At 38.0% G+C, this 23103-nt stretch overlaps 1 protein-coding gene and 1 pseudogene across 2 annotated transcripts in view; both read left to right on the top strand.

Annotated features, from left to right (window-relative positions):
• Positions 1-1477: 1477 nt before the first annotated feature.
• Positions 1478-23103, top strand: part of CIBAR1 (CBY1 interacting BAR domain containing 1) — a 31548-nt gene continuing 9922 nt past the window's right edge. For both annotated transcript variants that reach the window (XM_012559990.2, XM_004370775.3), the window contains exons 1-6: positions 1478-1648; positions 2263-2497; positions 5312-5380; positions 6797-6898; positions 9691-9696; positions 11149-11253. In XM_012559990.2, the coding sequence (XP_012415444.1) occupies positions 1623-1648; positions 2263-2497; positions 5312-5380; positions 6797-6898; positions 9691-9696; positions 11149-11253 (543 nt within the window). In that variant the 5' untranslated portion in view covers positions 1478-1622. The remainder of the gene's footprint in view (positions 1649-2262; positions 2498-5311; positions 5381-6796; positions 6899-9690; positions 9697-11148; positions 11254-23103) is intronic.
• Positions 17444-18172, top strand: LOC105756949 (ATP synthase subunit d, mitochondrial pseudogene; annotated as a pseudogene).

The raw sequence follows: 23103 nt of genomic DNA, 5'->3' as shown, positions 1-23103 counted from the left end.
CAGCTTCTGTCCGGATGTGAGATGAGAAGGCAGAGAGGGTCAGGAGCTGGTTGAATGGAGCTGGTTGAATGGACACGGGAAATCAGGGGTGGAAAGGAGGAGTGTGTTGTCACTGTATAGGGAGAGCAATTAGGGTCACATAACAATGTATGTATACATTTTTGTATGAGAGACTAACTTGAATTGTAAACTTTCACTTAAAGTACAACAATAAAAAAAATTTAAAAAAAAAAGTCTAGTGCACAAGAGACAGACAGTACAAAACTAACGTAGTAGAGAGGAAGGGGCCCCTAAGGCTGCCTTGATCAAAGAAGGTTGGGAGGAGCCTAGGAGGTTTTCTTGAGATGCTTAAAACTTGAATTTAGTCCTAAAGGTAAATAGGTGTTTACCTGGAAGAGCAGCACAAACAAAAGCCAAGAGGGCTAAAACGACATAGGTGTTCAAAGGAGAAAGAAATGTCTCCTATTGCTTATTTACCTGAGGGGTGGTTCAGTGGTGGAATTCTCACCTTCCACGCAGGAGACCCAAGTTCGATTCCTGGTCAGTTCACCTAGGGCACAGCCATAGTCTGCCTGTCAGTGGAGGCTTTCATGTTGCTATGATCCGGAACAGGTTTCAGAGGAGCTTCCAGACTAAGATGGACTAGGAAGAAAGGACTGGCTGGCGGTCTACTTGTGAAGATTAGCCAGTGAAAACCCTATGGATCACAACAGACTATTATCCGATATAGTGCTGGAAGATGAGCCCCGTAGGTTGGAAGGCACTCAAAATACACAGTGGCCATTACAATAGACTTCAGCATACCAAAGATTGTGAAGACGGCTCAGGACCAGCAACATCTGGTTCTGTTGTACATGGGGTTACCATGAGTTACAGCCGACTCCACAACAGCTAACAACTCCTCATTACACTCTAAGGCCCTTCAGGGTAGGAATACCTTCTTTTTATCTTTGTATTATCACCAGTGTCTAACACAATCTGTTCCACAAAGTAGGAATTTGTTTAACAGATACTTGTAGAACAAATGCAAACTTAAGCACGAAGCTGTAAGCGCTGCTCCTTTCAAAGGCAACCTCCAAGAGCCCACATTTTCAGATTTAACAGAGAAGCAGGCAATTTGACGTATGTTTATAAAAGACTAAATGTCGCGTTAGCACAGACTGGACCCTATTTGCTTTTCGTTTTACATTTTCCTCCTGGCTATTGTGTCTCTATGAGTCGGAATCGACTCGACGGCAGGGGGTGATTGGTTAATAGTCTCTCTTCTCCTTCCTAGTCTGGAAGGACTTGGATTGGGTGTTCCGTAAACGCGTTCTGAAAGAGGACGAAAGGTCCTGCGGGCACCGGCTTTCGCTCAGTGTGCGATAAACTCCGCGGGGAAGAATGCGCGGGGGTGGCTCCAGGTGACTGCAGCTTTGACTGCAGGGGCAGCAGGCTGCCGCGGCCGCGGGGACGCGCGCTGCGTTTCCATAGAAACGCCCGGGTCTGCTCGGCAGCGCGCAGGGCGGGCTCTCCAGCTCCCGGCGACGTCGGCGGCTGCTCGCGCCCCAGCGAGCGCCCGGGCGCCTCAGCACCGCGTCGTTGGGTCCCCGCTCAGGGTCCTCTCCTGTGCGCGAGGCAAGATGTTAAGGCGCAGCTTGGAAAACCGGTAACAGCCCCGGGGCCCCGCTGCCCAGCGTCCCCACACGCGAGGGCTCGGGTAGGGGACGTGGAGCCTCTCTCCAGGAGACTCCGCGCCGAATTCCGGCCCAGGCGGGAGGCTGGACCCACCCTTTGCTCCCTGGGGCCTACCTTCCCAGGCTGGCAGGAGCCCCGGCGACCGAAGGGAGCCCGGGGGTGGGCCGGCTGCCACCCACCCACGCTCTCCAGGCTCTGGTCCCGGCACTGCCGCGGACCGTGCGGAAACCTGGGAGACAGCTGGCTGCCCACGCTTCGCTGGGCGCCCAGGCCGCGTAACGCGGAGCAGCCACCGCAGCCCGCACCCTGCAGCTGCGCGGCTCGCCTGGGCCCGGCCTCTTTTTGGACCTACCCCGTCGGGATTTTGAGGCCAGGCTGGGAATGGGGTCCTGGATGAGGGGAAGGGACAGTTATCCGCGAAATTACGGTGAGAATCCGCCCCGAGAGATGGTTGGATTGTTGATGGTTTTGCGTCTTCAAAGCTGCAAAATGCCTGGGAATGGTTGCATATTAAATTAACATAACGATGAAGCTATCTCGTTTCTAACAAGAATGTTTTGCTTTTTGTATCACCTTTTTTTCTAGGGACGCTCAAACCAGACAACTGCAAGATGCTGTCACAAATGTGGAGAAGCATTTTGGAGAGCTGTGCCAAATCTTTGCTGCTTATGTGCGGAAAACTGCCAGACTGCGAGACAAAGCAGACCTCCTGGTGAATGAAATCAACATGTATGCCTCTACAGAGACCCCAAATTTAAAGCAGGGCCTGAAAAACTTTGCTGATGAGTTCGCCAAACTTCAGGATTATCGACAAGCAGAGGTATGGAGTGAGGTCACAGCGTCATTGTTATGAATGAGCCGTGAAGTAGTGGATGAAGGAGCCATGAAGACTTGCACGTGTTATCTACCTAACTGCAGTGGTGAACACACAGTTGAGAATAAACATACAGATTTTCATGTCCGTAACACTGTGTGAGTCTATTGAGGAGACTTTCTGGAATTTATTTTTACCATTTTCAAACCAAATGTTAAGAGTCCTTGAAGTCTTCGGTTTCCCGACTTCCTTTGCCAGTTTTTGGCCAAAACCCAAAAAAAGAAAAAAAAACAAACCCATTGCCGTGGAGTCAATTTCGACTCATAGTGACCCTAAAGGATAGGGTAGAACTGCCCCATAGAGTTTCGAAGGAGTGCCTGGTGGATTTGAACTGCTGGTCTTTTGGTTAGCAGCTGTAGCTCTTAACCACTGTGCCACCACAGTTTCCAGTTTTTGGCCAAGGGGTGGCCATTTACAGGGGATAGTAAGCTTAGTATCCATGGGGAAGAAAAGAAGCATGAATGTGTCTCGTGTGCATGTAAGTGTATTTTAAAGTGTGCCTGGAGATTCAAGATGTTCGGAATGGTATGTGAATAAATAATAAAATAGGCAAGATGCTTCCATGCTCCGGAGTTTGTCAGATGTTTCATTGACCAAAAAAAGAAAGAAAAAAAAAAAAAATAGCACTGATGCAAACCAGTAGTTAACCACTTGCGAACTAGTAGACTCAGGCTTACGTTGACCCATACTCATGTCGACCCCGTGTGTGTCGGAATAGAACTGTGCTCCATAGGGTTTCCAGTGTCTGCTTTTTTTGTAAGTAGATGGCCAGGCCTTTCTTCTGAGGTGCCTCTGCATGGACTGAAACCTCCAGCCTTTCTCATTAACCTTTTCTGTTAACCATTTGTACCACCCAGTAGTTAGTGAGACCTTATTTGTGGGGTTTTTTTGTTTTTCCTTTTTTTTTTAGTGGGCAGAGGGTGGTGGAGAGTAGAAGGTGGTGGTGTAATTGTTTTCTTTCTAAAAGCCTTTTATTTTCCTTTAATACATCATAAGAATTTTGTTATATTTATTTAGTTTTCAAGGCACAGATTAACTTGTCAGAAGTTGCCCAGTTACAGCTGCTTTGCTTTTTTTTTTTTTTTTGTACTTTTTTATTGATGTTTTTGTCCTTTTTTAAAACCGAAAACAAACTTCAGTTATCAAAAATAAGTAAAATTAGAATATTAATCTTTGAACCTACAATTGCTATCCATACAGAACTAGACTAGGAACTAGAGGAACTCAGAAATTTGAGAATTAATTACATTTGGGGGTACTTTTTGGGAAAATGTTGAGTTCTTGTCAAATGACATGTCTTCTATAATAAACAAGCCACTCTTAGTTATATATGATAACTGGGGACTTACTATTTCAAAAATAATTTATATTCCGATGGTCCTAACATCCCATTTTAGCCAATAATTTCAGCTCCCTTTTGTAGAAAACCTTGGTGCTATTTATCAAATAGCAAAGTGAACTGATTTACATTTGTTCTCCTTTTATTTCCCTTGCTTACAAAATGGTGGAGTTGCTAATGAACAATGAAATGATCAAAAGGTAGGCAACAAAAAAGGAGAACAGAACAGATAATCCTTGCACTGAATAATCAGTCTATGGATTATTAGGAATGATATAGACTAAACTATCCTGAATACTTATGGTTTTGATTCTAGGATTCCTAATATTTAAATGCTTGGTGGGGACTTGATTTTTTTAATTTTCCTAAAATCTTTGAAAATGAAACATTCTATACATTTTGTTTATAGGAACTAAAGAAAAATCAGTATGGAATGTATTCACTGATTATATAAGCATGTATCATCCAAAAAAAGGCCTTTTTCTTGTAAAAATAATGCATGTTCATGTTAAACAATTGTGTGTCATCTTGTATCATCTCAGAGAAAAATATTTAATGTCCGGAGAGTTATTTTTCTCACATGATAAACTTCTTTTATGCTACATACTTTTTTTTTTTTAATCTGTTTCTTCAATGCCTTCCACTAGGGGTATTAGTAAGAGAAATAACTACTCAAAATTTGATAAAAACTGTAATGTTTAAGAAAAACTGTTTTAATTCTGAGTAAAAAAGGGAATCTGTGTGTGCTAGGGGAGGAACAGAGATCAGCCGTACAGTCTGACAGCTCAGCAAGAGAGACCATTTATCTTATTCCCTAGGCTTTGCTAATTCACAAATGACTTGTCAGAAAAATTGCAGCTAATAACTGTGTTTCCTAGGCTTTTTGGCTTTTGAGCAGCTTTAAATATTTCCAATATGCTGTATCTTTCAGCTTCAGTTTTCTTATCTGGAAAGTGGGCTATTACGTTTCAGAAAGAGTATATATGAAGTGTCCAACACTGTGCTAACACATTGAAAATGGTAGCTGTATTAAAATTTGGGATGTCTTAAAACTTGCCCCCAAAGCTGCTACTTTAAGGTCGAAAAGTCATACAGAGATGATGGTTTGGCAGGGATGAGCTCCTCGAAAACTGGAACATTCTCTGGTCATATTGCATACCAGGTACTTTTGTGCTTTCACTGTTACTGTACAGATTGACCGTTTTTAATGTGTTTGAGTTTAGAATTTTAGTCTTATCCACTTCTGGTGATAACCCTTTTATTTATAAAGATAAACAGTAGCATTTTAACTTAAAATTTTTTAAAATATTTATATCTGTAGTAATTATGGTCAGGTTAAACATTACAAGTTTTATTTCACAATTTAAATTTTGATATGTTTATGTTTCTTTTCAGTTATATTTTATAATAATTTTCAATAGGTTGAAAGACTTGAAGCCAAAGTAGTTGAACCTTTGAAAGCTTATGGAACCATTGTAAAAATGAAGCGGGTAAGTAAATGTATTTTTTCTCCTGTTATTAAGTATTCTGAGAAAGAGGATGAGGTTTCTAATAATTGTCCTTTTAATAAAAAGTACAAAGCAGTGTTTAGTCATTCTGTTTACACACTCTGAATAATCATTTCTTAGAACTTTGACAATAATGAAATATTTTTTAGTGAGTTTACTAAGTACAGGCAGTCCCTGGATGATGAACGAGATCCGTTCCTAACTGTGTCTTTAAGTCTTCAAGTCGGATTTGTAGGTAAATTGGAACAGGTGCATACAGTTCTTATTTAGCCTTACTTTAGTGCAAGCAGGAAACCTGGGTGGTGTAGTGGTTAAGAGTTCTGCTGCTAACCAAAAGGTCGGCAGTTCGAATCCACCAGGTGCTCCTTGGAAACCCTGTGGGGCAGTTCTGCTCTGTCTTCTGCTCTGTCTTACAGGCGGTATGAGTTGGAATTGACTCACTGGCAGTGGGTTTGGTTTTTTGGGTTTTAGTGCAAGAAAGGAGCCCTGGTAGTACAGTGGTTAAAGCACTCGGCTGCTAACCAGAAGGCCAGCGGTTCAAACTCACCAGCCACTCCTTAGGAGAAAGATGTGGCAGCATGCTTCCATAAAGATTTACAGCCTTAGAAACCTTATTGAGCAGTTCAACTCCATGGCAGTGGGTTTGGTTTGGTTTTGCTTAGTGCAAGAAAAGGCTTAAAGTCTTTTCAGTGATTTAAAAGCTGCAGTTGCAGCAAGTGAAGGTGATTGTGATGAAGAATTTGTTCTCAGTTGGTTAAGTCCTTTCAGAGTGAGGGCAAATTTACATAACACTGAAGGGCAGATATGAGTTGTCAGTAAGTCAGACATTTGCAACCCGGGGACTGCCTGTATACTACTGTCGCAACATAAGACATTGTTTTGTTTATTATGGAAACTCTAAGATATTTAGTATTTGTAGTCTTGAAGCATATATGGACAGAAATTATTTTACTATATTAATGTAAGCTTATTTTTTGTTTTAAATTGATGATAACATTTAGACTTTAAAAAGGAGTGTAACAGAGTTCTGTTTTTTAAATCAGCTTTATTGGGGTATAATTTACATGCCATAAAATTCTCACATTTTAACTGTTTACTGAGTTGACTAATGTGTGTACCCATGCAACCACAATCAATATTGTGTATGTGTGTTTTTATTTGTATATTTATGGTTATAATTTTGCATTGAAATTATCTTTTTTGTCTGTGTCATTTAAAAAACATTAAAGAGACACAAATGTATGCATGCGTAAATGCACATTTATCATGCAGGACTCATAATTCCTGTAGTAGTGGCACCTGGATCAAACAAGCAGCTCTCCCTGTTCTTGAAACAGAGCGTGTGTACTTTATTTCTTAAATCTGAAATTTATATTAACAAAAAATGCATATCTGCAGGATGACCTCAAAGCGACATTAACAGCAAGGAATCGAGAAGCTAAGCAGTTAACCCAGTTAGAAAGGACACGTCAGAGAAACCCGTCTGATCGACATGTTATTGTATCCTTTGAATTTTGGTCTTTAAAAAATGTTTTGTAAGGTATGCCGTACAAAAGTCAGTAAGTATGGAAATTATGCATTTCTGTTTTTAAATATGTGGAGAATTTGAATATAAAGGTTAAAAAGAAACACATGCATTTAGGAATTCTCACTATAGCAATTAGCTAATTTTAAAGATTCAGTCCCCTTGTATTATTTCCCACAATAGACGTCCCCTTCAAAGGGGGAAAAAAAAAAACTCATAAATGCAGATGTTTTATAAAGAGTAAATTTAGAATTCTGAGCTTTTTTCCACATAGTGGTGATGACTAAATATTAGTTATAAAATTAACTTAAAAGTCTCTCATTAAGCTTAATATAACAATACTGTCTCTGCCTCACTTTTGAGAAAAGGAAGGAAAAAATTTCCTGTAACTCCTTTCATTCTTTAAAAAAAAACAGACTATTTGAAACCACATTTATGACTTTCAGCAAAAGACCCTCAGGAGATTTAAGAGTGTAATTGAGGTCCTCAGCTGGACACAAAGGGATCTAGATGGGAGTGACTACTGTAAGAAGGTTCTTCTGTGAAACATGACTATTTCTTAAACTAGAATGTGCCTGAAACTAAAGAAAAGAATAGCAAATAGTGCCTAGCTAGTTGCCAGCAACTGGGGTAGGTGGGACTGTACAGAAAGCACTAACTTATCCCTGCTGCCTCTTTTTGCCGTTCCTTCTTATATGTGTCTCCTTCCTACTTCCTTAAAGGTTGTCACTGCCCAGCTCAGCCAGGAACCACATGAGGAGTGGCTCTTTGGGGGCACTTGAGGTTCCAGAACACCTCCATTCTCGAGGGGAGTCCCTTGAGCAGTGATATGGGGTGCACCAGTTGCCTGGTCCTTCTTCCTTTGGACCAAAGGTACTTAAGCCCAACCTTGCACTAAACAAAAGTGAGCAGCCATAGGGCTGGGACTATCCATTGGAGGCTGGGATAGGAAGATCTAGATGGAATTTGAGGCTTAAGATCTTCAAACTACATATAGAGAGTCTGTGTTTTGTAAAAGTCAAACCAGACAGTGCTAGAAAATGCCTGACTGACAACTAGATCAAGGCAGAGGTCAGGAGAAGTTACCAGTGTTTAAGAATTAAGCCAGAGATAAAAAAAAATTTTGTTTTTTGGCAGAGAGGGAGTATGAAGGCAGGGAAAATGAAATATCTGGAATCCTGAAGAGTTGGCAAGATTGAATCAGGGGTATTGGTATCAGCACTCAATGTGGAAATGAATCTAGTCTAAGACAAAGATTTTTCTAACTTAGGTGCTTTTCTCTAAATACTGCTGTGGAGAAGGTGGCCTGAATATGGATGAATCAAGTCTGTGGGTTCAAATGGGGGGAAAATAAATGCAACAACTACGTAGATTATTGCTGCATACATGCAGTAGACTCCAGTCTATTTTGACAACCTGAGACTAGAAAATAAAGGGCAATTTGCGTATAAGTGTATTCAGTATAAATATACTTAATCATTGCACCACTGAATTTTTACCAGGACACCTATTACCATCGAGTTGATTCCGACTCATAGCGACCCCATAGGACAGAGTAGAATTGCACCATAGGGTTTCCAAGGAGCAGCTGGTGGATTCAAACTGCTGGACTTTGGTTAGCAGCTGAGCTCTTACCACCAGGGGTAGACCCTTAAAATCTTCTAACTCTGTTCAAACGTAGCATACGAATGTTCAGTATGTAAAATAAAATGGAGTTGTTCTAGTAGAAGAGGATGGGGTAAAGAAGAGTCATTGGGCTCTCCCTGCTCACCCCTCAAGGCCCCAGCTGGGTTCTGAACAAGCTTCCTGTAACACAGTTTGAAGAACAGCAGTCTGGCCCATCCCTTTATAAATCATTTTGCACTCGACTAATTTCATTAAATATACTGATATTCTCGTTCTTAGTATTTTAATCAGAAGCATTTCCTGCTCTCATTGTTATCCTTTAGGATTTTAAAGATATGTCAAGGAAAGGAAGAAAATTAGATACCTGTATTCTCTTTACTTTGCTAAAAAGAGCTATATAACTTTGGGTGAGTTGCTGTGCTCTAGTAAATAGATTTGAGACTTTCAGAAATGAATACTAGTTGCTGACGAGTGGTAGAAGATTAAAGTACAGATGTCCCAGCTATTGCTTCTACTTCCCCGCTCTTTTCCTAGTTTCACCAACTCTACTTATCCTTCCAAAATTTACAATGAAAGTATCAAGAAATGGGGAAGGGAGAGACACGAGTCAAAAGAATTAGTTAGAAAGAATTGCATCACTTATGTGTGATAATCAGTATTAGGAAATTAGTTGACTTGAATATTCTCATTAGCAAAAGGTTAACATGCATCAAATAACTGTTAGGAATTTTTTCATATTGATAAATGTTCTGAAAACCTCTCTTTTACTTTTGAATTTCCTGTAATGAGGTTAATTCTTTGGGATTTCAAAGACTCCCAAGCCCAATAATGTAGAACATTGTTTTTGATTACTGGTTACAATTTGAAGCTTGCATTGTTTTAAAAAACTTTACACCCTACGTAACAAATAGCTACATACATTTTAACAGCTTTTTAGAGGTATAAATGAATATATTTAAATGCTTAGTGTTGTGTGTATTTGAATTAACCTACTTGCAAAAATATATAGTTAATAGAGTTCTAAACAAAATATAACCTAATTGTAAGAGTGTATAATTATAGAAGACTAAACGATTTTAACTTGTTGAAAGAACTGTTGTATTCTTTTGAAATGTATTTTTTCCTTTATGAAAAATTTCAGTCACAGGTGGGTAATAAAGTGGAGTGCCAAGAGATGGATCCTTATAGTAAATCCCTTTTACTTGTTTCCATTTATATATTTTCTTGAAAAGCAAGGGCTAGTTGTCAGAATATTAGAATCTTAGATGTCACAAAACTGATAACAAATGTAATTTTCCCCAGATTAAATATTAAATGATGATTTATGATATTTTTAATAAAAGTATAGGAAACAAAACTTTTTTAAGAAGAGTTTAATCAGAGAGTTAGAATATGTTTTTTAACATCTGTTTAACAAACAGGTTTAGATGTTTTTGGGCAACAGTTGCCCTAAAGGAAGAGACAGTTTTTTAAAAGAAATCCATGATTAGATTGGAAGTGTTCTGCCCTTTACAATACTGTGGCCACTAGCTGCAAGTGGCTGTTGAGCTCTTGAAATGCAGCTAGAGTAACTGAGAAAATTTTTTAAATTTTATTTCATTTAAATGTAAATATCCCCATGTAGCTAGTAGGTAAAATATTGTACAGCACAGATCTAGATAGTATGAGTGCTTGTCATTGGAGTGTATGAAGCAAAGCACTGGACTTGCCATCTAATTTATTCGTTACTAGGGTGTATTTTTTGTAATAAGCATTAATTAAATTGAGAGAGTGCAGTATTGTTAGCTTGTAAGAAAAACTTGCAGTTAAAAATTCCATGTTGAAGTAATAAAAAGGTGTAGTGTATCTATATTCTTTACCTGATTGGGATATTACAGAATTAGAAATATTTAATGTATTTGGAGAGCTAGTAAAATAAGTGAGGTGGTAACAATAGGAGACTTTAGTTATAGACTTGCTAGCCCAAAATGCCTCAATGTTGTAATGGTATAAAAATCATAGACCCTCAGTTGTGGAAATTGTCATAGTTATTGGTGTTTCTATGTCCAGAGCACTCTTCTTAGTGCTTTACAAAGATCATTTCATTTAATCTGTTCAGCAATCCTGTGAAGTAAGCATTAGTATATTTTACTGATTAGGAGACAAAGTTTGAGAGAGTTAAAAATACTTGCTAGTAAGTCATCAAGTCCCTTCTTTCTTTCCTGGGGAGAATGAGTTAAAGGAGAAAGAGAAAGTAAGAAGAAAAAGGATGGTAGATAAGTGGCACAGGCAGTGGCATCGGTGAAAACATTTAGAAAATGTAAAAAATCAAGGGTGATGTAGGGAAAAATGGCTTTGTAGAAAGACAGGGAAGTTTTTGTTGTTTGGTTTTGTTTTTGAGATCACAAATCATGTCACTTAATAAATCTATTTAAAGTTCTTTATTCTGCATGTGCTTATTACATAGGTCCTTTTGTCATATGTGGTAAAATATAATACTAAACAACCATGGTCTTATGCCAGAAAGCCAGTGCTGCAATGGTAGCATTTCCTCATAGACTCAGTTGAATGGCTTCTGATTTGATTTTTTTATATCTTTGATTGGGGAATACTCTTGTAGGCAGAAACTGAATTACAGAGAGCTACGATGGATGCTACCCGAACAACTCGTCATCTGGAGGAAACTATTGACAACTTTGAAAAACAGAAAATAAAGGACATAAAGGTAATGAAGTCACTGTTAAGGTTGAAATTTGTTTTTCTAACCTTATTTTTCATTTTACTTAAGATTATAAATATTTTAAATTACTTTGAATTTTTTAACTCATGTTAAAAGATACTATGGATCAAAATATACCCAAAGTACTTAGCCAGAAATGAGATATAAACCAATTATGTATTTTTAAAAATCTGTGCTTTCCATTATAATACACTAACGTTAGTTCTTATAGCGTAGCACTTTCTACTAACTACACCGTATCAAGTAAGTAAATGGTAATAGTGACCAACCACATAAACTTTCATTCGCCGTGATTTGGTGTCTTAGTCAACAAAATCACAAGAATTGCCTTATTTCATTGTAACAAATCAGTAAATTTGAAACCTTTAGGATCATGGAATTCAGAAGATCTTCAGTGACTTTTTCATAGGTATCTTGGAAAGATTTGGAGGCTTGCTTATGACCATCTTATATTCTTTAAAACAACTCATCTAAGGATGTCTCTCTGGCTCACCAAAATTTGACTGTAAAAAGCTTTAAAAATAAAGTTTTTCATCGTTTTACTGCTATTGACAAAGAAAACGTTGTGCTTTTGTGAGCCATGTGCATTTAAATAAAATAAGCAGTATATTGCCACGATTATATCATACCCTTCTAAAATCCATGAAACAGCATTCATTTGCACCTTTCATTTTCTTTTAATTTCCTATCTACTCTATGATAGTAGATTGCTCCTCACAGAAGAGTATCTCAGGAGGCTGCCCTGAGACAAACCTCTTACCGAGCTGGGAGAGTATGAGCAGGGAATAAAGTTTACAGTTGCTGACAGCGTCTCTTAAATTGAGGCAGAGAGGTAGCAGGGCTATAAGATAATTAACTGTAACTTGAAAAATGAGAATGGACCCTTGTGTAGATATGCCTGGTTGCATTGCCCCCTAAGGCTTCTTTAGTGAGGAGAGTTTGATTCTTCAGTCTGCCTCTGTTCTCATGCCTGCTCCATTTTCTTTGCGTTTCCATATAGCAATTTGTCTTTACTTTCTAATCTTTTGGGCTCACTTCTGTGTTCCACCTGCATGCTGCTTACCTCTATAGGCATTTTTCATTTCTGAACATCATTTGCAAAACTGGGGCTGAGGAGAATGAGTGCAGAATTCCAAACTACAATTTCTACTGCCTGAGATATCTGCAGCAATAGGAGATGGAGTGAGAGGTGGCACAGTGAAGGGTGCACAGAGAAGAAGAGTGCTCCCAAGCTTCTCTCCTTGACTACTGTTTCACAGCCCTAGAAGAGGGAAGTCTCCTGAATGCCACCAAAAAAAAAAAAGGAAGACAGGAAACAACCTATACTTTTTTAATTGCAGTATAAATCACATACCATTGTTGTTAGGTGCCATCAAATCTTTTCCAACTTATAGGGACCCTATCTACAACAGAATAAAACAGTGCCCAGTCCTGTGCCATCCTCACAATCATTGCTAAGTTTGAATCCATTGTTGCATCCAGTGTGTCAGTCCATCTCATTGAGGGTCTTCCTCTTTTTTGCTGACCCTTTACTTTACCAAGCATGATGTCCTTCTCCAGGGACTAGTTCCACCTGGTAACATGTCCAAAGCATGTGAGATGTAGTCTCGTCATCCTTGCTTCTAGGAAGCATTCTGGCTATACTTCTTCCACGAAAGATTTGTTCCTTCTTCTGGCAGTCCATGGTATATTCAGTATTCTTTGCCAACACCATAATTCAAAGACACCCATTCTTTTTCAGTCTTCCTTATTCATTGCCAGCTTTCGCATGCATATGAAGCAATCGAAAATACCATGGCTTGGGTCAGGTGCAGCTTAGTCCTCAAAGTGACATCTTTGCTTTCTAACACTTTAAAGAGGTCTTTTGCAGTAGATTTGCCCAATGCAGAGTCGTTTGATTTCTTGACTGCTGCTCCATGGGCATTGATTCATATACCTTATAATTCACTTATTTGAAGTGTACAATTCAGTGATTTTTAGTATATTCAGAGATATGTGTTATCATCACCACAGTCAATTTTAGAACATTTTTATCACCTCAAAAAGAACCCCACTACACTTCCGTTACTACACTCCTGTTTCCCTCTTTCTCCCCAGCCCTAAGCGACCACTAATCTACTTTTGGTGTCTATAGATTTGCCTATTTTGGACATTTCATATAAATGGAGTCATATAATATGTGGTCTTTTGTTTCTGGCATCCTTCATTAAGCTTAATGTCTTCAAGGTTCATCCATATTGTAGTGTGTATCAGTACTTCATTTCCTTTAGTATAGCCAAATAATATTCTATTTTCTGGATATACCACATTTTGTTTATCCATTCATCAGTTGATGGGCATTTGGTTGGTTTACACTTTTTGGCTATTATGAATAATGCTACTATAAACATTCATGTACAGATTTTTGTGTGGACATATGTTTTCTTTCTCTTGGGTGTGTACTTAGGACTGGAATTGCTAGGTCATATAGTAACTCTCTGACCAGTCATTTTGAGGAACTGCCATACTGTTTTCCCAAGTGGCTGCTCCATTTTGCATTCCCACCAGCAGTACATGAGGTTTCGAGTTTTTCCACATCCATGTCAACACATTATTATCAGTCTTTCTGATTATAGCCTAGTGGGTGTGAAGTGGTATCTCATTGTGGTTTTGATTTGCATTTCCCTAATGACTAATGAGGAGCCCTGGTGGCATAGTTGTTAAGAGCTTAGCTGCTAGGCAAAAGGTTGGCAGTTCAAGTCCACCAGCTGCTCCTTGGAAACCCTATGGGGCAGCTCTCCTCTGTCCTGTAGGGTCACTGTGAGTCAGAACTGACTCGACAGCACCTAACAACAACGACTAATGATGTCAAGCATCTTTTCATGTGTTTATTGGTCATTTGTAGATCTTCTCTGGAGAAATATCAACTTTTTTTATCTTCTGCCAATTTTTAAATTAGGCTGTCTTTTTGTTATTGAGTTGTGAGACTTCTTTCCTTGTCAGATACATCATCTGCGCATATTTTCTCCCATTCTGTGGGTTCTTTTCACTTTCTTGATAATGTCCTTTGATGCACAAAGTTTTAATTTTAATGAAGTCCAGTTTTTTTTTTCTTGTGTTATTCATGCTTTTGGTGTCATATCTATGAATCCGTTGCCAAATTCAAGGTTATGAAGCTTTGTTCTCCTCTAACAATTTTATAGCTTTAGCACTTAAATCTTCAATCCATTTTGAGTTAATTTTTGTGTATCATGTGAGGTAAGGGTCAAACTTCATTCTTTTGTATGTGACTATCCGATTGTCACAGCACTGTTTGTTGAAAAGGCTGTTTCCTCTCCCCACCCCTTCAGTGCATGGCCTTATCGTCCTTGTCAAAATCATTGACCACAGAGACATGGGTTTATTTCTGAACTGTCAATTTTGTTCCATTGACCTATATGTCTGTTCTTATGCCGGTATCACACTGCCTAATTACCTTTGCTTTGCAGTAAGTTTTGAAATTGGGACCTGTGAGTCCTACTTTGTTCCTCTTTTTCAAGATTGTAGCTATGCTGGATCCCTTACAAATCCATATGAATTTTAGAATCAACTTGTCAATTTCTAAAAAAGAAGTTAGCTAGGATTCTGATAGGGATTGCATTGACTTTGTATCAGTTTGGAGTTGGGGGTATTGCCATCTCAACAAACTAAGTTTTCCAATCCATGAACATGGCATATTTTCCCTTTTATTTAGGTCTATAATTTCTTTCAACATTTTGTAGTTTCCAGAGTGTAAGTTTTTTTGTTAAATTTTTTCCTAAGTATTTTACTCTTTTTGATGCTGTTCCAAATGGAACTGCTTTCTTATTTTCATTTTTGGCTGTTTATTGCAATTGTATAAAAATACAATTGATTTTTGTACATTGATCATAATACTTCCTACAACCTTGTTGAACTTGTTTATTCTGACAGTTTTTTAGTAGATTCCTTAGAATTTTTTATATATAAGATTATATTATCTCTGACAACCTACACTTTTAATGCACACCCCAACAGCTGTAGCAAACTCCCATAAATATGAACTCCAGAAGTCACTACCACAGAGTCTGTCTGTTAGGGTTCTGAATTTCTGTTCTGCCTGTCTTTCTTCCTCACTGTCAAATTATGTCTTCTTCGTTTGGGATCTTTTATGATAATGAGGGGAGGCAGAAATCTCATGATACGAATAGCTCCAAAGATCAATCAAAAAGGGCTGCCCCTTTATTTCTAATAAAAATAATATTTAGATATTTCCATGGGGATTTCAGCCTTCTGCTTGTGAGACAAATCCTTGAAAAAGTAAAAAATTTGATCGCAGCCATATTTTGGGAGAAACAACATTCTTACCTATTATCGGGCTACTGCTTCAGATGGGGGCAGAGATGATTAGCAGTAGTGAGCTTTGCTCATACTCTGTTACCGTGTTTGAGGTGTGTTAATGGACAAGTCCATCTGAATTTTGGTAGTTGCATTAACCAGCAAAGTAGCATAATTTTTTCAGACAAGGATTTTGCATAGAACCTTGCAAATAATTTGTTTTCCTGAGAAAGAATTGATATGTAATTTGATGTACAGAATAGGGTGAAAAATCACATTAACTGATCCTATATAAAGAAGAATGGGGCATCAGGATTGCAGGAATACTCATTAACAACCTGCGCTATGCAGAGGACACAACCTTCCTTGCTGAAAGTGAAGAGGGCTTGAAGCACTTACTGATGAAGATCAAAGACTGCAGCCTTCAGTATGGATTACCTCAACATAAAGAAAACAAAAATCCTCACAACTGGACCAAGCAACATGAGAAACAGAGAAAATACTGACGTTATCAAAGATTTCATTGTACTTGGATCCACAGTCAACACTCAATGGAACCAGCAGTCAGGAAATCAAACTATGCATTTCATTGGACAAATCTTCTGCAAAAGACCTCTTTAAAGTGTTAAAAAGCAAAGATGTCACCTTGAAGACTAAGGTGCACCCGACCCAAGCCATGGTGTTTACAATTGTGTCATATGCATATGACAGTAAGGAAGATCAAAGAAGAATTGATACCTTTAAATTATGGTGTTGGCAAAAAATATTGAATATACCATAGACTGCCAAAAGAACAAACAAATCTGTCTTGGAAGAGGTGCAGCCAGAACGCTCCTTAGAAGCAAGGATGGCAAGACTACGTCTCACATACTTTGCACATGCCATCGGTAGGGATCAGTCCCTGGAGAAAGACATCATGCTTGGTAAAGTAGATGGTCAGCAAAAATGAGGAAGACCCTCAATGAGATGGATTGACACAGTGGCTGCAACAACGGGCTCAAGCATAGCAACAATTGTGAGGATGGCGCAAGACCAGGCAGTGTTTCATTGTGTCATTCACAGGGTCGCTATGAGTTGGAACTGACTTGATGGCACCTAATAGCAACATGTGTTTCCCATGTGATAGGAAACTTCAGACCCATAAAGAGAATCTTGACCAGGGGTTATTCCTGGACATATGGGAACAGGAACTCAGTATGTGGTGAAGTAGTTAACATGAGCAAGAAACATCTTCTAGATTTAATTTTTAATGGCTTTATTTTTTTCTTATTATAAAAGAAATATGAAATCATCATAAAATTTTTCATAAAATTATAAATAAATAATTTTACCCCTCAAAATAATCAGCATTTTGGTTTATATCCTTCTAGACATTTTTTTCTATGCACATATGCACAGAGATGTGGTAACACGGGTAATAATAACAATATTCCTTAAATATTAACTATGTACCAGGCATGCTTCTAAGCATTTTATGTGCCTTAAATCATTTACTTCTCACAACATCCCTATGAGGAAGGTACTATTATCACTCCTATGTTAGATATATTTAAATGGCCCACATTGTATGTAACATTTCTCTTTTTAAAATTTAATATATCGTGGATATATTTCTGTGCTAAGAAATGGAGAACCGTATCATCTTTTTTCTTATCCTCATACTGTTTTGCTCTGTGGATGTATTAGTTTATTTAATCAGTCCTCATTGATGGACATCTAGCTTATTTTTGCAATGCTAGGTATCATTGCATCCTTACACATCCTTAATCACTGGGCTTTGGACTTGTTGATTAGTCTCTCGGGATAGATTGCCAGAAGTGGAGAGGGCTGTGGGTCTCCGGGGTCGGCGAAGGATCCCAAGATGGCTGGGAGAAAACTTGCTCTGAAAGCCATTGACTGGGTAGCTTTTGGGGCAATCATACCCCGAAACCAAAAGACTATTGCTAACTCCCTGAAGTCCTGGAATGAGACCCTCACCTCCAGGTTGGCCACTCTACCTGAGAAGCCACCAGTTATCGACTAGGCTTACTACAAGGCCAGCGTGGCCAGCGCTGGCTTAGTGGACGACTCTGAGAAGTAGTTTAATGCCCCGAAGGTTCCTGTGCCAGCGGATGAATATACTGCCCTGGTGGATGCTGAAGAAAAAGAAGATGTGAAGAGTTGTGCTAAGTTTTTGTCTGTCTTAAAGACTAGGATTGGGGAATACGAGAAACAGCTGGAGAAGATGAGAAACATTATTCCATTTGACCAGATGACCACTGACGACTTGACTGAAGCCTTCCCTGAAACCAAATTAGACAAGACCAAGTATCCCTATTGGCCTCATCAGCCAATTGAAAATTTTTAAATTGAGTCTGAGAGGAAGCTGTGGCCCTCGTATAACAAACTCTGAACATTAAAAATAAAAATAATTATATGGTGAAAATAAATAAATAAATTACCAGAAGTGGAATTTCTGGTCCAAAGAGTATACACATTTTAAATTTTGATACTTATTTTTGAACGTCTCTCCACAAAGATTGAAACAGTTTACATTCCTACTAAACCCTGCACAAGTGCCCCAATGCAACAGTGATGAGTAATCGTATTTTTGGTAATAGCCAATCTGATAGGTGAAGAAAACGGTATCTCATCTTAATTTGTTGTTATTGTTGGGGTAGGGCATTTTTTTTTCATGTATTTAATGACATTTTATTTCTTCTTTACTAAATTACTTGCACGTGTCCTTAATTAGCATGTATTTTTACTGGGGTTTGTCATTTTTCTTAATTGATTTCTAAAAAATATATATGGAGAAAATTAACCCTTTACATTAAAGAGACAGTATGCTGCAAATATATTTTCCAGTGTTCTGCTTATGGTGAGTTTTTGCTACCCTGAAGTTTTATTTTTGTTACCAAATCTATTAGTCTTCTTTTTTGTTTCTGCTTTTGGTGTCATGTTTAGAAAGGTTGTTTTCACTCTCAAGATTACATAAACATTTGCTTATATCTTTTGCTAGTATTCGTATTCTTTTTAATGTTTTAAATACTTATTTTATCTGGCAGTTATTTATTGCATAGGGTATGAAGTAGGGACCTAATTTACTTATTTCCAAATGGATAGAAAGTTCTCCTGACATCGTTTATTGAAAAGCCTCTGCTCCAAGTTAAGTTTGGAGAGCTGTCATTTCTTCTTTATTTGCCAAAATGTTAACAAGATTTTTGTAACTTTCTTTTATTAAGGATCTTGCTTGCTTGCTAATCAAACCAGATGGAAACTTTAAAATTATTGGCTAAGGAATATTTTCTAATTTGGCTGGTTTACTTCTTGAGCACTAAAAATAGCTAACACTTGTTGATAAGTTACTTGAAGCTAGTTATATTTTTTTTCTTGAATTATCTCATTTAATCAAAACCCATGAAGTTGATACCATTGTTATCCCCATTGTACAGATGAGGAAAATGAAGCAAAGAGCAGATAAGCAAGATGCCTAACGTTACATAGCTGGTATGTCAGCCGGGGTTTGAACCCAGGTCTTAATCTGAACCCATAATTCTTACTCTGATGCTATCCTGCCTTATGTATGGTAATATACAGAATTTCGGATCCTATGAGTCGCAAGCAACTCAACAGCAACTAACAACAACATACTGAAAAAAGAAAACTCATTAATGCCTCTGCACCTGTTTGTATTGACGTAGTCACATAAGCAGATTACATAAGATAATTGAAGGTTTGTACATTTGAGGAAAATTATTTCTATTTTTATTTCTAAATATAATTGGGTCCTAGAAAGTTCTCTCCCTTTCTGGCAACTCAATGCAATTATTTCAAAAACATTTTAGTAAATGATCTTTCCTCAGGTTTTGTGGAAAATTCTATCATAAGAACAGCTTTTGGGGAAGATAACTGTGATTGCTCTAATGTTGGTATGGGCCAGAACTGGAATGATGCTTTTTGTTTTTTCTTATACCAGTTGTCATCAAACTTGTCTGCTCTTTGCTGTTATTTGCCTCCCTTCTGCCTGTTTTCAATAGTTTTATGAAATTCTAGCTAGAAAGAAAAGAATCTAACTGGCAGATTTCCCTCCCCTACTGTTGTCAAGGAGTTAACTCTCCCTTATAATCTTTCCAAGTCTGGGATACTAGTTTAGCAGTATCACTGATTCCCTAACTACTGTTTTTAACAGAAAAATAATCGATATAAAAATTAACAAGGCCATTCCTATATTAAATAAGTGTATAATTTAGGTTTTATAAAGAAATAAAAATTCAAACCATAAAGGATGAAGCCAAAAAAAGTATCACAAAACTTCAGAATGATTCTGCCCCCATATCTTTTTAGAAGTAGTTTAAAAATAGCCATTTACAAAGGTGTTTTGTGAAGTGCTTTTTATAAAAAATGGAATTTTAAGATTTAAAATGCTAACAGACTCAAAGTTGATCACTGTCTTTTTAAAATGAGAACATAGTAGAATCTCCTTTCAGAGGATATGAATAAACCAAAATAATGTACCTTTCTTCAGTGGCAAATATATCTACATATTTTTCAGGGCTTGCTTAAAAGCTAAGGGGACAACTAATACTCCTGTAAAATGCTAATATTAAAAAATTATGTTAGACATGACAGAAATTTTAATCATCAGGAATAACTATTTTAAAATGTCTGAAAAATGTCGAGTATTTTGAGATTTTTGCATGTTCCAAAGTTACCAGAGTAGAATGGATTCAAATGAAACTTAAACCTACAGATTTTGGTTTAATAAGGTTGTAACTGTTTGAACTTCACTAGTTATTAAACAGTGTGACAGTCTACTAAATATTTAAAATTTCACTGAAATTATTCTAGTCTTAAATAATTAAGAAATATTTAAGACTAGGAATAATACCCAACTCCCATGAATGATTTACACTTAATCCCTTAAGGCTATTCTGCTTACTGCTCAGGTACTTTTATACCTTCCCCTTCTCTCTCCACTTAGGCTAAACAAATGATCTCTAAATATCTGCCCAAGAAAGAAAAACTAAAACAGGGGGTTGACTATCTGACAATCTAAAATGTGTGTTCTCCACCTCCTCTGTCCTCACCTTAAAAGAAACAAGTCTGAGGGCTTATTCTGTAGGCTGCAGCACAACTGTTTTAGAAGCCATCAGTAATTCTACTCTTAAGTCTAATTGAAAAGCAAAATGTTCTTTTCCAGCCTTGAATAAAAAGGAAGTCAAAATAATTCTGTATTGTTTTTATATACTTGATTATTCATTCACTAAGTGTGGAGAACTTCTGGATTTAATATTCAGAAGGAAAGGTGTAAGCCTGTGCTTGATTTTTCCTGTTACCTGAAATGGGCTTCAAAGAACCGCACAGAGGTCCTCAGTGTTTCAGCTTGTCTTTGAGAGTCTCATCACTTCTAAAGGGCACTTGACTTCTTTCTGGTTAGCAGCTGCCTCAGGGAGGCTGACAACCAAGAGAATAAGTTCCAGCCCTGATCGGTAGCCATTCCAGCCATTCCAACGTATTCCTGGGTATCTGGAGATTGATTACAAAATCCAAAATTGTGTTTTGGCATAATGCTGTTTATTATAGTAGTTGATTGTCAGTCCATTACACTAGAGTCCTCTGTGATTTATATGAAGTGATAATAAGGGTCATTGGTGGTCATACTTACTAGTGCCTGGCAGCCCAGAAGAGATACTTCCATCAACTACGTATCTGTTTCCATTGAGTAACAATCAAAAGCTTGTTATTTTCCTAATTGTTTAGGAAAGAATTGTTATTAGTTGCTGTGGAGTCAGCTCTGACTCAGCTCCGACTCATGGTGACCTTATGTATAACAATGAAACATTGTACAGTCTTGTACCATCTTCTTGATCATTGGTATGTTTGAGTCCACTGTTGTGGATATTGTGTCAGTCCACCTCTTTTCTTTGGCCCTCTACCAAACACGCTTTCTTTTTCTAATGATTGGTCTTCCCTCATGAAAAGAGATGGAGAAAAGAAATCACAGAACACTGAGAGATATCTATATGGATTTATTTCAAAGTACAGACCACTCCTATTTGGGTGGTTGTCTCAGAAGAGCAGGGATGAAAAGAAATGGGTATTTGACTGTTGCCTTCTAACTTAGCCCTTCTCTTCCATCTTATCTCTTTAAGGACAATACATGGGTATTTTCTCCCTGTTCTCATTCTGCCCAGTTTGCTCTATGGTAATGCTTTGACTTTGATTTTGATAAGGAACAAGATAATTAACAAAAGAATAAGATCCTATTTTACTGAAGACTTCTCTGGTTTGTATCCTTTTCCTACCTGATTATCTTACCCCTGCCTATATCAGCTTGTACATCATCATTCATTCTCTTTGCTCATGATCTTCTTGGTCACAAGTCTTCATCATGCTTATAAAGCTTACCTACACAGTTTGTGAAGAAGATGATTCCAGCAAGAACAGCACAGTGCAGTGGGCAAGAGCTAGAACCTTAGAAGAATCAGGTCTAGGTTCCATATTCTGTGAGCAACATTGGGCAAGTCATATATTTGTAAACTAGAAAAGCTCTATGTAAACGTATGGTGGTATTATTAGTGGTAGGAATATCATTATTACAAATAATCCTTTGTGGTTAGAGAATACAAGTAGTATATAGTAAGAAATATACTGGAATATGATTCCTGCCTAATCAGTATTCTGTTTTTTAAACATCACTTGGAGTTGCTAAAATACCAGCTTCAGAACTGTTCTAATACTTAAGTCATGTGGTATCAGTGTACATATTGGCATACATTTTAGTCAGATCTTTTTTGATGCAAAGTCAATTACTAGATGTAAGTAGGAGAAATAAAAATAAGAGGGAAGTGAATGGTGATATAGGAATAACTTTGTATAATTTGAAGGTTTTGCTGTAGAAAGCCTTTGCAACTATTTTTATTCCAGTTATCTTTTGGATTTCATTTGCCCTGTAGAAAAACAGACACATCTGTATTTCATAAAATGCTAAGAATATTCACTTACTAGATAGCAGACAAGTATTATCTTAGGTGAAGGGAAGGACAGCACACACTACAGGGGAAGTCAGCACAACCGGACTAAACCAAGCTAAGAAGTTTCTTGAATACAATCAAACACTTTGAGGGACGGAGTAGCAGGGGTAGGGATCTGGGTACCATGCTTTCAGGGGACATCTAGGTCAGTTGGCATAACAAAGCTTATTAGGAAAATGTTCTGCATCCTCCTTTGGTGAATGGCGTCTGGGGTCTTAAAAGCTTGCAAGCAGCCATCTAAGATGCATCAGTTGGTCCCAACCACCTCGAGTAAAGGAGAATGAAGAACACCAAAGACACAAGGAAAGTATTAGCCCAAGAGACAGAAAGGGCCACATAAACCATACACTTCATCAGCCTGAGACCAGAAGAACTAGATGGTGCCCAGCTACCACCAATGACTGCCCTGGCAGGGAACACAACAGAGAGTCCCTGATGGAGCAGGAGAAAGGTGGGATGCAGAACTCAAATTCTAATAAGACCAGACTTAATGGTCTGACTGAGA

The sequence above is a fragment of the Trichechus manatus genome, unplaced genomic scaffold, assembly GCF_000243295.1.
Source record: "Trichechus manatus latirostris isolate Lorelei unplaced genomic scaffold, TriManLat1.0 scaffold00009, whole genome shotgun sequence".
NCBI classification, from domain to species: Eukaryota; Metazoa; Chordata; class Mammalia; order Sirenia; family Trichechidae; genus Trichechus; species Trichechus manatus.
The sequence above is the reverse complement of the archived record's forward strand: the minus strand, read 5'-3'. Positions and strand labels throughout refer to the sequence as shown.